Source organism: Erinaceus europaeus, chromosome X (assembly GCF_950295315.1).
Source record: "Erinaceus europaeus chromosome X, mEriEur2.1, whole genome shotgun sequence".
NCBI classification, from domain to species: Eukaryota; Metazoa; Chordata; class Mammalia; order Eulipotyphla; family Erinaceidae; genus Erinaceus; species Erinaceus europaeus.
The window spans coordinates 2,135,296-2,150,813 of NC_080185.1; the positions used below are offsets into that span (position 1 = coordinate 2,135,296).

At 59.8% G+C, this 15,518-nt stretch overlaps 1 protein-coding gene across 1 annotated transcript; it reads left to right on the plus strand.

Annotated features, from left to right (window-relative positions):
- The first annotated feature begins 1,312 nt into the window (after nt 1-1,312).
- CCNQ (cyclin Q) lies at nt 1,313-15,518 on the plus strand. Its single transcript, XM_060182924.1, has 5 exons — nt 1,313-1,563; nt 3,228-3,411; nt 4,908-5,040; nt 6,525-6,752; nt 15,085-15,518. Exons 1-5 carry the CDS (start codon nt 1,482-1,484, stop codon nt 15,172-15,174), a joined length of 717 nt encoding a protein of 238 aa, XP_060038907.1. The 5' UTR covers nt 1,313-1,481; the 3' UTR covers nt 15,175-15,518.

The window sequence follows — 15,518 nt, forward strand, 5'->3', positions numbered from 1 at the left end:
CAAGCTCTGTGATGGGTGTGGGCCACATTTGGGAATGCTGACAGGTGGCAGTGGGTGTGACTTGTGTGTGTGGGGGGGACAGGAGCTCCCCTTCGAAGCTGGCTGCTTGTACTTGGTGGCTAGTGAATTATTTATGGCTCAACCACTGCACCCAGGCTGCCTGCCAGGAGGTGCCCTATGACCAGGGGTTTAAAAGTTAATGCATTCATTGAGACTTTCAGGGCAACTATTACTCGCTGAGCTGGGCTCCTCACACCACAAAAGGCTCTGGGGAGGAGGATATGGAGCTATGCTGTTTAACCGGTAAACACGCAGGTGGGGAGGTGAGAGCAGGCCGCGGGGTGTAATCTGTGCGGGGAGGGGGGCGAAGATGGAAATTAAGATGGTTGCAGATGGGCACCCACTGTCGTCAGGGCCACTCCAGCGGGAGAGTTGGGAGCCACGGTTTTCCCTGGAGAGGGTCCCAGACCGAGCACCACGCGGCTGTCTCCGGCTCAGGAGGCCCTCTGGCAGGCAGCACACCCGGAGCCTGAGCTCAGCACGGTGGCCGGCTGGGCTGCCGCAGACACACGCGAAAGGGGAGGTGGCACTGCTGGTAGTGATTCGGCAAGTGAGCGCCTCCCTGGCAAGGCCAGCAGGCACGGGGGGCCCGAGGATCCGAGCACTGCCAAGGCCCCTTCCGCGGCAAGCACTTCCTGCAGGCAGCGGCCTGGCCCGAGCAGCCCGCCGGGCTCCCGTTCCCAGGGCCGCGCCGGAGCCGCTTTCAGCAACTGGCGCGGCTCCCAGCGTGGGCGGGGCTCTGAGGCCGGGCGGAGCGGTTGTGGGCGGGGCTCTGAGACCGCGCGGAGCGGTTGTGGGCGGAGCGGTTGTGGGCGGAGCGGTTGTGGGCGGGGCTCTGAGACGCGGCGGAGCGGTTCTGGGCGGAGCGGTTGTGGGCGGGGCTCTGAGACCTCGCGCAGCGGTTGTGGGCGGGGCAGTTGTGGGCGGGGCTCTGAGACCAGGCGGAGCGGTTGTGGGTGGAGCGGTTGTAGGCGGGGCTCTGAGACCGCGCGAGCGGTTCTGGGCGGAGCAGTTGTGGGCGGGGCTCTGAGACCGCGCGGAGCGGTTGTGGGCGGAGCGGTTGTGGCCGGGCTCTGAGACCTGGCGGAGCGGTTGTGGGCAGAGCGGTTGTGGGCGGGGCTCTGAGACCGATCGCAGCGGTTCTGGGCGGGGCCTGGAGTTCCCGAGGGCGGGGCCTGAGGTTTCCGGGGCGGGGCGCGCCGTCTCACGCAGAAGTTGCCCGGAGGCTCAGGGCTGCTGGGCCTCCGTTCCTGCGCCTGCGCCCGCCCCCGCACCCGCCCGCGCCGCCAGCCCGTCCCGCCTCCGCGGGGAGCGCCGTGGAGGGGGCGGCCCCGGCCGCCGGAGACCCGCGGAGCCGGCCTCTGCCAGCCGGCCGGCGGGAGTTCGTTCTTCCGGTGCGCCGAGCCGGCGGCGGCGGCCGCATGGAGCCCGTTGACCCGGGGGAGCGGCTGGTCCCGGAGGCCCGGGTGCACTTCCGAGTGAGCAGGTTCATCATGGAGGCAGGTAACCCGCGGGCGGGTGGCGGGCGGCGGGCGGGCGTCTCGGGGAGGCTGCGGCGAGGGGCGCAGGGCTCGGGCCCCCGAGGCGGTGCTACTTTGTTTCCGGCCCGACGCCGCGCGGCTTCCCCGCCGCTGCTTCGTGCTGCTTTGCCGGAGCTCCGGCCGCACTGTGGGGTCGGGCCGTGGGGTCCGGCGGCCTGCGGCACCGGGACGGCACCGGGACGCTCCGTTCACAGCGCGGGGAGGCCGGGCGCCCGCCGCCCCGTCCGGTGAGCCTCCCGGCACTGGCGCTGGCTGAGTGACAGGAGGGCCGGGCCTCGTGGGGACTAGGCGCTGGCGCGGGACCCGCCGCCCGACACGCTTCCCAAGTGGAGAGCCCGGCCGGCCGGCTCCCGCGCCTTTGCTGCCCGCAGACACAGCGTGCCAGACGGATGCTGTGGCCAGTCCTCCATCCATCTCTCTCCCTCTCTCTCCCCTTCTCTCCCCCTCTCTCTCCCTCTCTCTCCCTCTCTCTCCCTCTCTCTCCCTCTCTCTCCCTCTCTCTCCCTCTCTCCCTCTCCCTCTCCCTCTCCCTCTCCCATGCATAAATGCACACGCACACACACGCACACGCACAGAGAGAGAAGCGGGGAGGGAGGCAGCAGACGGGGCATGAGGATGAGCATGTGCTGCTGGGCAAGGGGCCGTGTAAGAGGGAGGCTGAGGGGCTGCTGGGAACTGGGGGCCACCGGAGGCGCTGCTGTAGCGGCAGGGGAGCAGCCCCCCTAAAGCTCAGTCCCCCATCACGCGGTGGACCCTGCCCAGCAGCAGTGTCTGCACAGGGCTGCCCGCAGCCCCTGAGTGTGGGCAAGGCGTGTGGATGCCCAGGTCCCGGGTGCTGAAGGCCAGCGTGCCCCTTGACCGACATTCATTCCTTCCTTCCTTCCTTCCTTCCTTCCTTCCTTCCTTCCTTCCTTCCTTCCTTCCTTCCGTAGCCCTGCTTGAGAACTTGCTTCGCTCCGTGGCCCAGAGCAGGCTTCCTTCAGCAGCTGTGGCGCTGGGCCACCCCTAGCTCAAACCACTGCACTCAAGGCCTGCTCCCCTCTGTGTGCAGTACTCCCCCCCTGGTGCCCGTCTGCCTCTTCCACCGCTCTGCCCCAGCAGCCCTGGTGTCACCTGCTTGCTGCTGTCTTGTGCTTTCTAACCTGCAGTGTGGGCAAGCCGTGTTGAGGCTGAGCATTGAGGCTAACGTGGGGGCCTGCAGTGTCCAGCGCACCCCCTCCCGGGCCTCCTCCTCTGCAGGACAAGGCTTAGGGGTGAGCTGCGGGCTGGTCTACCCTGTCTCCATGCCACCATGCCAGGGCACCACGGGCCCTACAGCTCTCAGGAGCTGGCCCGGGGCTGGCTGAGCTGCATGCCAGCCAAGTCTTGCCTCTGCTGTGCTCTGTAATGCTGCGGCTCGGCAGGCCATGCGGGCGGGCATGGGAGCAGCCAGCTTACAGTGTGTAGCCCTGCTGGATACCTCTTCCAGGGGCCTCTTGGTCTCTGAAGTCCAGGCAGCCTAGACCTGGACCCTGAGTCTGGGGTTCCACAGACACTGCACCCCGAAGGGGGCTGAAGCTCTGGGTTTCTGGACTGCCTGACAGTGCCCCCTGACTGACATCTCCCCCCCCACCTGTTCTCTCCTAGGCATCAAGCTTGGGATGCACTCCATCCCCATCGCCACAGCCTGCACCATTTACCACAAGTTCTTTTGCGAAATCAGCCTGGACGCCTATGACCCCTACTTGGTTGCCATGTCTTCCCTCTACTTGGCTGGCAAAGTGGAAGAGCAGCACCTGCGCACACGTGACATCATCAATGTGTCCAACAGGTGGGGTCGCTAGCCCCGGCACTTTGGGGGCTGCCGGGTGTCAGTGGTTCAAAGCACCATTGGCTTTGAACCAGGCCGGAGGCTTGTGCAGTAAAGGCACAAGCAAGTCTGAAGGGCCATGGGAGGCAAGCTGGGGCCAAGCTCTGGGAAGCCCCCATGGCCAGATGAAGTGCAGAGAGGGACTGGCAAGACTACTTCCCTGGTGTCAGCAGGCCTGGGGGCCTCGGCCTGAGTGGAGGGGTGTTTGAGAGGACCAGCCCTACCTGGGACTACTGCAGTTGGGCTGAGTGGGAATCCACCCAGCTGGCCTTTTTAAAATTTTTTTTTGAGATACTTTGTTTACTTGCTTATTTGTTGACAAACTGTGAAGGAAAGAGGAGGCGAGGGGAGAGCAAGAGAGAGATACCTGCAGTCCTGCTTCACCACTCCTGCAGGGGGAGAGCGGGGGTTTAAACCCGGGTCCTCATGGTAACGCGAATGTGGTACCAGGTGTGCCAGCACCCACTCCCTGGGCCATTGTCTTACACAGGTGGCGTGAAAAACTGAGGCAGTTGGGCCTGTGCGCACCATCCAGGGCCCAGAACTTGTGTCCCCGCTGGGCCAGGATGTGGTGCCCAGCCTGCCCCACAGGCTGCTCTGAGACTCCGGGGAGTCACTCACGAGCCGCGCGTCACAGCCTTCCAAAAACACTGGTCATTAGGGCAGAGTTGTTTTGCACCTCTCTTCGTTTAATAATCAGGTAGTAGAAAAAGCACTGCCTCCCCCTGTTTGCATGACACGTTCATGATGTCCTGCTGAAGACGAAGAGAAAAACAGGAGCGGGCTGTGGGAGGGTAGCCACAGTCCATCTGTAATTGCCAGGCCCCAGCAGGGAGGCCAACAGAAGGGGAAGTCGCTAATCAGACCTCAGCTTGGACTCGGGCTCTCTGGGGAAACCGAGTGAGGAGTTAGGAGGGGTGAGTCATCAGCAGGGAATTTTGATCCCCTCGTGTGAATTCAGTCTACCTCATCTGGGTGAACTTGCGTAGGTGTTACAGACGTATGTGGTGCGAGTAAGGCCGGAAAGGTCTGGAAGGAAGAAGCGAGAAGGTGGGAAGCCGAAGCCACAGGAGTTTACTTCCCGGAAAGCACCATGAGAACACAGCTTGTTTCATGTTTCCACACTTGCCCTGGGCCGAGAGTGACAGGCGTGGGCGTTGTCAGTGTAGCCAGGAGGACTGTCCCACACAGTCATGCCAGCACGAGACAGCTTCTGGTTCCTCTAGGCTATCACAAAGCCTGTCTCGGCACTTGCCATCTTGCCAAGTGACTTAAGATAGTTCAGGGCTGAGACTCAAGGCTCCTGTGGGTCACCGTGCCACTTGTGACCACCCACGACACCCATCGGATGAGCTTAGAGAGTTCTTCCCGAGATTAGACAGGCCGCTGGAGTCTGCTTCAGGGGGCTGCTGCTCGGCCCTGCCCTGTTGCTGTGCTCACGGTGTCCCCCCTCACAGGTACTTCCACCCCGGCAGCGAGCCCTTGGAACTGGATGCTCGCTTCTGGGAGCTGCGGGACAGCATCGTGCAGTGCGAGCTGCTTGTCCTTCGTGTTCTGCGTTTCCAGGTCAACTTCCAGCACCCACACAAGGTACTTCTGGCCTCAGGACACGGCCTCTGGGCTCTGCCTCTGACCTCGAGGGTGTGGCCATGCTGGGACCTTGTGCTCCTCACTGCACGGGCGGGCGCTGGCTCCGGCGGCCTCCTTTCCACCTCCCGGGGTCTCTCAAGCTTCGCCTGCTGCCTTTCTGCCGCTTGGCCATGGCCATGAGCTGGGAAACATCTGGGGCTGTCGAGGGTGCAAGAGGCCAGCTCGGTTCCCTGGGGCCTGGTGGCCCTGGCAGTGGAGCAGACGAGATCCAAAGGCCTTAGCAGTGTACCCCCAGTGCCCTCCAGCTTGGAGGATGGCCTGCATAGCAGGGGTTGGGGGAGTGGTGGTGGTGAGGTGGGGCTCCTTGCCAGCGTCTGCCTTTCTTTGGGGGTTTGTGATGGAGGCATTGCAGGCTTCCAAGCAGCTGAAGCTGCAGCACAGACTTCTCTCGAGATGAGCCGTGGCTCGTCTTCTGGGGGCCCTGAGCTCACACACAGTGCCACAGCAGGGCTGGGGTGGGGGGCTTGCTTGCTTCTCTTCTGTACTGTGATGTAGTTTGTCACCTGCCGTATCTCCCCTGCCCCCAGCTCCGTCTCCACGGGCCTTCCTGGTGCCTTGTAGTCCCGTCTCATGCCCGCCTCCACACCGCCTCCCTGTCCCCGCACCCCTGCTGGAGTGTTCCAGGCAGCGCTGTCTGCAGCCAGCACGATGCTCGACAGACACCCCAGGGGAAAGGCCGAAGCTGTGGGCGGCCAGGGAGGTCCTGAGGCCTGGGGCGGTGCAGGCGCTGAGTCTCGGGGCAGGTCAGCAGGGCCTCCTTTCCACCAGCTGAGGACGGGGAGGGGGGCACAGTGGGGCAGGAGAGTGGGGCTCTCCTTGGCTGACCAAGTATGGGGTTAGTGGGTCCCAGGATCTGTACGCTCAGGCCAGTAGTACCTCACGCACTGGCTAGGGGGCAGGGCTGGGCCGCCCGCCCGGAGGGTGGCACTGGGGCCTGTGTTGGGCGCTCACCAGGCAGGGCAGTGACTGACAGCTGCTGGTTTCTGGTCCTCCTAGGAGCAGCCACTAGCTGGTCCCTGGCCTCTGTCAGGGCACAAGGGGTGCAGCCTTCTGCTCCCAGGAACACTGCCTGTGTAGTCCAAGTTGGGCTTTCTGGCAGCCATAGCAGGGCTGTGTGATAGGGTGGGTAGCCACTGGTGTAGCCTGGCTTCTGGAGCTGAGGCAGGAGGAAGAGAGGGCGAGCAGGTAGATGAGGCCTCCAGGGATGTGGTGGGAGGACCAGGGCAGAGGGCCCTAGAGGGAGGCGGGGCTTCTAGTGGAAGCCCAGGATTCCAGTGGGGAGGCAGCTCGATCTGCTCTGTGTGTCACGCACACCACAGCAGCCATGCGGAGAGTGACTGGTGGGCGGAGCTGCCGGGGTGCCTTGTGAGGAGACAGGTACAGGGTCCCCCAGAAGCCCACTGCTGACTGGCGTGTCTTTGCAGTACCTGCTCCACTACCTGGTTTCCCTCAAGAATTGGCTGAATCGCTACAGCTGGCAGCGGACACCCGTCTCTGTCACGGCCTGGGCCCTGCTCCGGGACAGCTACCACGGGGGGCTGTGCCTCCGCTTCCGGGCACAGCACATAGCCGTGGCGGTGCTCCACCTGGCCCTGCAGGCCTATGGGGTCGAGGTGCCCGCCGAGGCCGAGGCCGAGAAGCCATGGTGGCAGGTGAGGCGACAGCTTGGTGCTTGGTGCGTTGGATGGACGTGTGGCCCCTTCCCTTTGCCCGAGGCTTCTGGGTCCCTGTGCATGAGCTGCTCTCTCACGGACCTCTGCTGCGACCGCCTCCCCTCCAGCTGTGAGTAGCTGGTGGCTGGCTAGGTGACAGCTGTGTCAAGCATAGGTGGGTAGGTGCTGATGGATGCAAGGTCCTGGGTAGGGACCGGCCTCGAGGTGATGAGTACCAGGCGTGTGAGCAGCAGAGAAGTCACTGGGGATGGATGGGTGCGCGGGGGAGCCAGAAGTGGGAGGAGGTGGTGGCTGAATCAGTGCCACCATATGCCTAAATAGGTGGGCGGGTGGATGGACTGCAGGATGCAGGGGCCAGTGGGGAGCTGTCCAGCTACATAGTCACCTGGCTGACCACTGGGCTTACCCTGCTCATTCTGCTGCATCCCACGCGCAGCTGTGCCCAGCAAGTGTAGCCTGTGCTCAGGGCCGAGCCCACCTCCTGCCCAGCATGAGCTTCTGGGTCCTTTCTGGTTTCTCCCCCATGTGTGTAACGCTCCCTCTCTCTCTCTCTCTCTCTCTCTCTCTGGTTTCTCCCCATGTGTGTAGCGCTTTCTCTCTCTGTGTGTGTGTCTCTCACTCCCTCCCTCTCTCCCTCTCCCTCTCTCTCACTCTCTGGTTTATCCCCATATGTGTAGCGCTTTCTCTCTCTGTGTGTCTCTCTCCCTCCCTCTCTCTCTCCCTCTCCCTCTCTCACTCTCTGGTTTCTCCCCATGTGTGTAGCGCTTTCTCTCTCTGTGTGTGTGTCTCTCTCTCTCCCTCCCTCTCTCTCTCCCTCTCTCTCTCTCACTCTCTGGTTTCTCCCCATGTGTGTAGCGCTTTCTCTCTCTGTGTGTGTGTCTCTCTCTCCCTCCCTCTCTCTCTCCCTCTCCCTTTTTCTATCTCTCTCTCTCTGGTTTCTCCCCATGTGTGTAGCGCTTTCTCTCTCTGTGTGTCTGTCTCTCTCTCCCTCCCTCTCTCTCTCCCTCTCCCTCTCTCACTCTGGTTTGTCCCCATGTGTGTAGCGCTTTCTCTCTCTGTGTGTGTGTCTCTCTCTCCCTCCCGCCCTCTCTCTCCCCCTCTCTCTCCAGTTTCTCTCCATGTGTGTAGCGCTTTCTCTCTCTGTGTGTGTGTGTCTCTCTCTCCCTCCCTCTCTCTCTCCCTCTCTCTCTCTCTGGTTTCTCCCCATGTGTGTAGCGATTTCTCTCTCTGTGTGTCTCTCTCTCTCCCTCCCTCTCTCTCTCCCTCTCCCTCTCTCACTCTCTGGTTTGTCCCCATGTGTGTAGCGCTTTCTCTCTCTGTGTGTGTGTCTCTCTCTCCCTCCCACCCTCTCTCTCTCCCTCTCTCTCTCTGGTTTCTCCCCATGTGTGTAGCGCTTTCTCTCTCTGTGTGTGTGTGTCTCTCTCTCCCTCTCTCTCTCTCTCCCTCTCCCTCTCTCACTCTCTGGTTTGTCCCCATGTGTGTAGCGCTTTCTCTCTCTGTGTGTGTGTGTCTCTCTCTCCCTCTCTCTCTCTCTCCCTCTCCCTCTCTCACTCTCTGGTTTCTCCCCATGTGTGTAGCGCTTTCTCTCTCTGTGTGTGTGTGTCTCTCTCTCCCTCTCTCTCTCTCTCCCTCTCCCTCTCTCACTCTCTGGTTTGTCCCCATGTGTGTAGCGCTTTCTCTCTCTGTGTGTGTGTCTCTCTCTCTCCCTCCCTCTCTCTCTCCATCTCCCTCTCTCACTCTCTGGTTTCTCCCCATGTGTGTAGCGCTTTCTCTCTCTGTGTGTGTCTCTCTCTCTCCCTCCCTCTCTCTCTCCATCTCCCTCTCTCACTCTCTGGTTTCTCCCCATGTGTGTAGCGCTTTCTCTCTGTGTGTGTGTGTCTCTCTCTCTCCCTCCCTCTCTCTCTCCCTCTCTCTCTCTCCCTCTATGGTTTCTCCCCATGTGTGTAGCGCTTTCTCTCTGTGTGTGTGTCTCTCTCTCCCTCCCACCCTCTCTCTCTCCCTCTCTCTCTCTGGTTTCTCTCCATGTGTGTAGCGCTTTGTCTCTGTGTGTGTGTGTGTCTCTCTCTCCCTCCCTCTCTCTCTCCCTCTCCCTCTCTCACTCTGGTTTCTCCCCATGTGTGTAGCGCTTTCTCTCTCTGTGTGTCTGTCTCTCTCTCCCTCCCTCTCTCTCTCCCTCTCCCTCTCTCACTCTGGTTTGTCCCCATGTGTGTAGCGCTTTCTCTCTCTGTGTGTGTGTCTCTCTCTCCCTCCCGCCCTCTCTCTCCCCCTCTCTCTCCAGTTTCTCTCCATGTGTGTAGCGCTTTCTCTCTCTGTGTGTGTGTGTCTCTCTCTCCCTCCCTCTCTCTCTCCCTCTCTCTCTCTCTGGTTTCTCCCCATGTGTGTAGCGCTTTCTCTCTCTCTGTGTGTGTGTCTCTCTCTCTCCCTCCCTCTCTCTCTCCCTCTCTCTCTCTCACTCTCTGGTTTCTCCCCATGTGTGTAGCGCTTTCTCTCTCTGTGTGTGTGTCTCTCTCTCTCTCCCTCTCTCTCTCCCTCTCCCTCTCTCACTCTCTGCTTTCTCCCCATGTGTGTAGCACTTTCTCTCTCTGTGTGTGTGTCTCTCTCTCCCTCCCACCCTCTCTCTCTCCCTCTCTCTCTCTGGTTTCTCTCCATGTGTGTAGCGCTTTCTCTCTCTGTGTGTGTGTGTCTCTCTCTCACTCCCTCTCTCTCTCCCTCTCCCTCTCTCACTCTCTGGTTTGTCCCCATGTGTGTAGCGCTTTCTCTCTCTGTGTGTGTGTGTCTCTCTCTCCCTCTCTCTCTCTCTCCCTCTCCCTCTCTCACTCTCTGGTTTCTCCCCATGTGTGTAGCGCTTTCTCTCTCTGTGTGTGTCTCTCTCTCTCCCTCTCTCTCTCCCTCTCTGGTTTCTCCCCATGTGTGTAGCGCTTTCTCTCTCTCTCTCTGTGTGTGTCTCTCTCTCCCTCCCTCTCTCTCTCCCTCTCCCTTTTTTTCTCTCTCTCTCTCTCTCTCTCTCTCTCAGGTTTCTCCCCATGTGTGTAGCGCTTTCTCTCTCTCTGTGTCTCTCTCTCTCCCTCCCTCTCTCTCTCCCTCTCTCTCTCACTCTCTGGTTTCTCCCCATGTGTGTAGCGCTTTCTCTCTCTGTGTGTGTGTCTCTCTCTCCCTCCCTCTCTCTCTCCCTCTCTCTCTCTCCCTCTATGGTTTCTCCCCATGTGTGTAGCGCTTTCTCTCTGTGTGTGTGTGTCTCTCTCTCCCTCCCACCCTCTCTCTCTCCCTCTCTCTCTCTGGTTTCTCTCCATGTGTGTAGCGCTTTCTCTCTCTGTGTGTGTGTGTCTCTCTCTCACTCCCTCTCTCTCTCCCTCTCCCTCTCTCACTCTCTGGTTTGTCCCCATGTGTGTAGCGCTTTCTCTCTCTGTGTGTGTGTGTCTCTCTCTCCCTCTCTCTCTCTCTCCCTCTCCCTCTCTCACTCTCTGGTTTCTCCCCATGTGTGTAGCGCTTTCTCTCTCTGTGTGTGTCTCTCTCTCTCCCTCTCTCTCTCCCTCTCTGGTTTCTCCCCATGTGTGTAGCGCTTTCTCTCTCTCTCTCTGTGTGTGTCTCTCTCTCCCTCCCTCTCTCTCTCCCTCTCCCTTTTTTTCTCTCTCTCTCTCTCTCTCTCTCTCAGGTTTCTCCCCATGTGTGTAGCGCTTTCTCTCTCTCTGTGTCTCTCTCTCTCCCTCCCTCTCTCTCTCCCTCTCTCTCTCACTCTCTGGTTTCTCCCCATGTGTGTAGCGCTTTCTCTCTCTGTGTGTGTGTCTCTCTCTCCCTCCCTCTCTCTCTCCCTCTCTCTCTCTCCCTCTATGGTTTCTCCCCATGTGTGTAGCGCTTTCTCTCTGTGTGTGTGTGTCTCTCTCTCCCTCCCACCCTCTCTCTCTCCCTCTCTCTCTCTGGTTTCTCTCCATGTGTGTAGCGCTTTGTCTCTGTGTGTGTGTGTGTCTCTCTCTCCCTCCCTCTCTCTCTCCCTCTCTCTCTCTGGTTTCTCTCCATGTGTGTAGCGCTTTGTCTCTGTGTGTGTGTGTGTCTCTCTCTCCCTCCCTCTCTCTCTCCCTCTCCCTCTCTCACTCTCTGGTTTCTCCACATGTGTGTAGCGCTTTCTCTCTCTGTGTGTGTGTCTCTCTCTCTCCCTCCCTCTCTCTCTCCCTCTCCCTCTCTCACTCTCTGGTTTCTCCCCATGTGTGTAGCGCTTTCTCTCTCTGTGTGTGTGTCTCTCTCTCTCCCTCCCTCTCTCTCTCCCTCTCTCTCTCTCACTCTCTGGTTTCTCCCCATGTGTGTAGCGCTTTCTCTCTCTGTGTGTCTGTCTCTCTCTCCCTCCCTCTCTCTCTCCCTCTCCCTTTTTCTATCTCTCTCTCTCTGGTTTCTCCCCATGTGTGTAGCGCTTTCTCTCTCTGTGTGTGTCTCTCTCTCCCTCCCTCTCTCTCTCTCACTCTCTGGTTTCTCCCCATGTGTGTAGCGCTTTCTCTCTCTGTGTGTCTGTCTCTCTCTCTCTCCCTCTCTCTCTCCCTCTCCCTCTCTCACTCTGGTTTGTCCCCATGTGTGTAGCGCTTTCTCTCTCTGTGTGTGTGTCTCTCTCTCCCTCCCGCCCTCTCTCTCCCCCTCTCTCTCCAGTTTCTCTCCATGTGTGTAGCGCTTTCTCTCTCTGTGTGTGTGTGTCTCTCTCTCCCTCCCTCTCTCTCTCCCTCTCTCTCTCTCTGGTTTCTCCCCATGTGTGTAGCGATTTCTCTCTCTGTGTGTCTCTCTCTCTCCCTCCCTCTCTCTCTCCCTCTCTCTCTCTCAATCTCTGGTTTCTCCCCATGTGTGTAGCGCTCTCTCTCTCTGTGTGTGTCTCTCTCTCACTCCCTCTCTCTCTCCCTCTCCCTCTCTCACTCTCTGGTTTGTCCCCATGTGTGTAACGCTTTCTCTCTCTGTGTGTGTGTCTCTCTCTCTCTCCCTCTCTCTCTCCCTCTCCCTCTCTCACTCTCTGCTTTCTCCCCATGTGTGTAGCACTTTCTCTCTCTGTGTGTGTGTCTCTCTCTCCCTCCCACCCTCTCTCTCTCCCTCTCTCTCTCTGGTTTCTCTCCATGTGTGTAGCGCTTTGTCTCTGTGTGTGTGTGTGTCTCTCTCTCCCTCCCTCTCTCTCTCCCTCTCCCTCTCTCACTCTCTGGTTTCTCCACATGTGTGTAGCGCTTTCTCTCTCTGTGTGTGTGTCTCTCTCTCTCCCTCTCTCTCTCCCTCTCTGGTTTCTCCCCATGTGTGTAGCGCTTTCTCTCTCTCTGTGTGTGTGTCTCTCTCTCCCTCCCTCTCTCTCTCCCTCTCTCTTTCTCACTCTCTGGTTTCTCCCCATGTGTGTAGCGCTTTCTATCTCTGTGTGTGTGTGTCTCTCTCTCCCTCCCTCTCTCTCTCCATCTCCCTCTCTCACTCTCTGGTTTCTCCCCATGTGTGTAGCGCTTTCTCTCTGTGTGTGTGTGTCTCTCTCTCTCCCTCCCTCTCTCTCTCCCTCTCTCTCTCTCACTCTCTGGTTTCTCCCCATGTGTGTAACGCTTTCTCTCTGTGTGTGTGTCTCTCTCTCCCTCCCTCTCTCTCTCCCTCTCTCTCTCTCACTCTCTGGTTTCTCCCCATGTGTGTAGCGCTTTCTCTCTGTGTGTGTGTGTCTCTCTCTCCCTCCCTCTCTCTCTCCCTCTCCCTCTCTCACTCTCTGGTTTCTCTCCATGTGTGTAGCTCCCTCTCTCTCTCTCTCTTTTTCTCTCTCTCTCTCTGCTTTCTCCCCATGTGTGTAGTTCCCTCTTTCTTTCTCTCTCTCTTTCTGGTTTCTCCCCATGTGTGTAGCTCTCTCTCTCTCTTTGTGTCTCTCTCTCTCCCTGTCCTTCTCTCTCTCTCTCTCTCTTTCACTCTCTCTCTCTCTCTGTCTCCCCATAGCACCTGATTAGCCTTGTTCTAGAAGGAGATGCCTTGGAAGCAGACTTTGAAGTGAAGGAAGTTTCTTTGGCAGCTCCCTCTCCCCGCCCCAAGCCTGCAGCGGCGAGGGCTGTGAGGACATGTTCAGGATCTCTCCCTTGGTAGACCTCAGCGTGCCGTGCCTCCTCTGGCCCGCTGTCATCTTTGCGGGCCTTCATGGTCTGTCTGTATGATCCCCACACTCTCACAGGCACCCTGGCCTTCACCTGCAGCCCCAGCAGACATGTGCGTGTCTGTAACTAAGGCAGCGGTGGCTCAGATCTGCACTCTGCATCTGGGTGCCTTGGAGACCTCCAGCCAACTTGGCCAAGGTGTGCCTGCTGGGGTGGGATCAGGCGGTGACAAAGGGCTAAATCTTCCCAGCCCCTTCTCCTGTTATCCGCTGGGCCCTTGTTCCGTGGCCTGTGTGCCCCGTGGGTGCTTCTCCATCCTGGGCACCGCTCCCTCTCCCTGCTCCCTTCCCAGGACACCGCCTGCTGCCCTGCACACTCGCTGCCGCTGCTGGTGGTGCATATTGGGGAGCAGTTGCCTCCTGAGGGTGGTATACCTGCTCCGAGCTCTTCTCTTTTTCTGGTGTCTGTCTGTGGGCATGTGCCAGCTTGGGCCTGCCCCAGGGACTGCTGGCAGCTCTGTGTCCGGTTGGTGAAGCCTTCCTGTGCGTACGCTGTGGCCACCACTCCCTGCAGCAGCTGCCTCTGTTGTCACTTGTCTGCCACACCTGGGGCCTCACACGGTACATGGCGGCACTTCGTCTGATGCCCTTGCCAGGCTGAGCCTGCAGCTTGAGGTCGCACTCCTGCCGCCGCCCGTGTCTAGAGCTTTGTCCTGAAGTGGGGGTGTGCTCTCTGCTAGGCTCCTCTGTGGGCTCCAGTGGACCTGCTTCTGGGGCTTGAGGTAAGGCCCTCCTCACAGGGCCGTGCTGTTTACTGCTGGCCCCCTGGGCTGTCGCTTGCCCCGACTCTTTAAAATCATGCTTAAATTTATAATATCCAACTGACTGTGAGCCATAGTGCACAGCATAGTGCCGTCCCCGCCAACCACCCATCCAGAATATTCCACCAGCTCTCACATTGAGCTCCGGCCCCGGCAAGCCCACCTGTGGGGTTTGGCGGCAGGGCAACAGGGAGGGATGTGTGCTGCGACCGGCTGGCTGCACACAGCCTGTGTCCTCAGGCGCCTGGGCTGGCCATGGCTGTGCCAGCGTCTTTCCTCTCTTAAGATGGAACAGCTGGGCTGCTTCCACCTCCTGGCCCTCAGGCGTGCGTGCATGTGTGCGTGCACGCACGCACGCAAAGTGTCATTTCACGGCTCCTAAGCCACTCCTTTCATCTCGAGACAGAGAGGAAGAGACACTACAGCCCCAAGTCTCCCTTGGTGTTGGGGCGTCTCCCAGGGGAAGGATTGTGCCCTGCCTGGTGTGCTGGTTCCTGGCTCCTGGGCATCTTTCCTGGCGCCAGATTTTGGCTTGGGAGCCGGAGGAGGAAGCTGTGCTTGTGCAGTAAGCTGTGCTGGAGCTGAGGGTGTGGGCCTCCCACTCCGCATCCCCAGTGACACTGGCTCCCCGCAGGTTCCTGGCTGGCTGGGGGGCCTGGCAGGCTATGCTGGGGTCCAGCGTTTGCCCTGGCTCAGCTCATGGCCTGGGCCTAGTGGCCCGGGCCAGTGGGGTAACACCAAGTAGCACACTGGCTGTGTTGGTTGAATTCCTTGCCGCCAGGGGTCTCCCGGAGACGCGGGGGTCTAGGAGAGCTCTCCCGCTTGTGACTCTGCTTGTCAGGATAGACAGCAGCAGGACGGCAAGTGCCCTTGCCAGCGCAGTGACGGGGGCTGCATTGCTGGCAGCCTCGTGTGGCACTGTCACTGCTGCTCAGGTTTTGTCTGCTCCTGAAGGCTGTGGGCACCGCGCGGCTACCTTGCTTCACTTTCTCCCGCCCCCACCCGCCACCCTCCACCAACATTCTGTGTGTGGCCTGAGGCTCCCAGAACTCCTGCCGTCAGCAGGACGCCTGGCGTGGGCCAGGTCTGTGGGCTCTGTGGGTCTGGAACTACTGTGCCTGCCTGCCCTGTGCCTCACCTGTGCCTGCTCTGGTTCCTGGGACTCCTTGCCCGGGGCCATCTGCTCGGGGTCACAGGGCAGGCCTGTGCTTCTCAGGAAAGCATGGGCTGCGGTCACCACAGTTTGTTTCTGGAAATGGGCCTCCTGCAGAGATGCTGGGCCAGAGTGACCTCAAGGCAGTCACCCAGCCCGGACGGACACACGGAACAGCCTCTGCAGGCTGGGTGTGGGGTGGAGCCCCTGGGCAAGAAAGACCCCCCCGTGGCTGGCTGGCTCACTGCCTGCTTTTCTTCGCTCCAGGTGTTCAGTGACGACCTCACCAAGCCAATCATTGACAGCATCGTTTCTGCTCTCATTCAGATCTACACCATGGATACAGGGATCCCCTAGGGCCTGCCCTGGGTCCCCAGGAGAAACCCGGGTGCCTGGCCCCCACAGGCCCAGCCTGGATGGTTGGCAGGCATGGACTGCTGAGGGCTGTGCACACGGCTGCAGGAGCATCTGTGCCTGGTGGCCCGGGCCGGAAGCCATACCTGCAGCGGGCCGGCCGGAGTGTGGCTGGCCCCGTTGTCGGAGAGGACAGCAGCTGTACGGGAAGCCAGCTCACTGCACAGGAGATCAGAGAGCAGATGGGAGTGGAACCTTGGGGGGTTTTAAAGCCAGATTTTTAGCAAGTATGAAATGTGCAACCCAGATGGAACTCTATTTTGTGTAATAAAAGATGATACTAATTA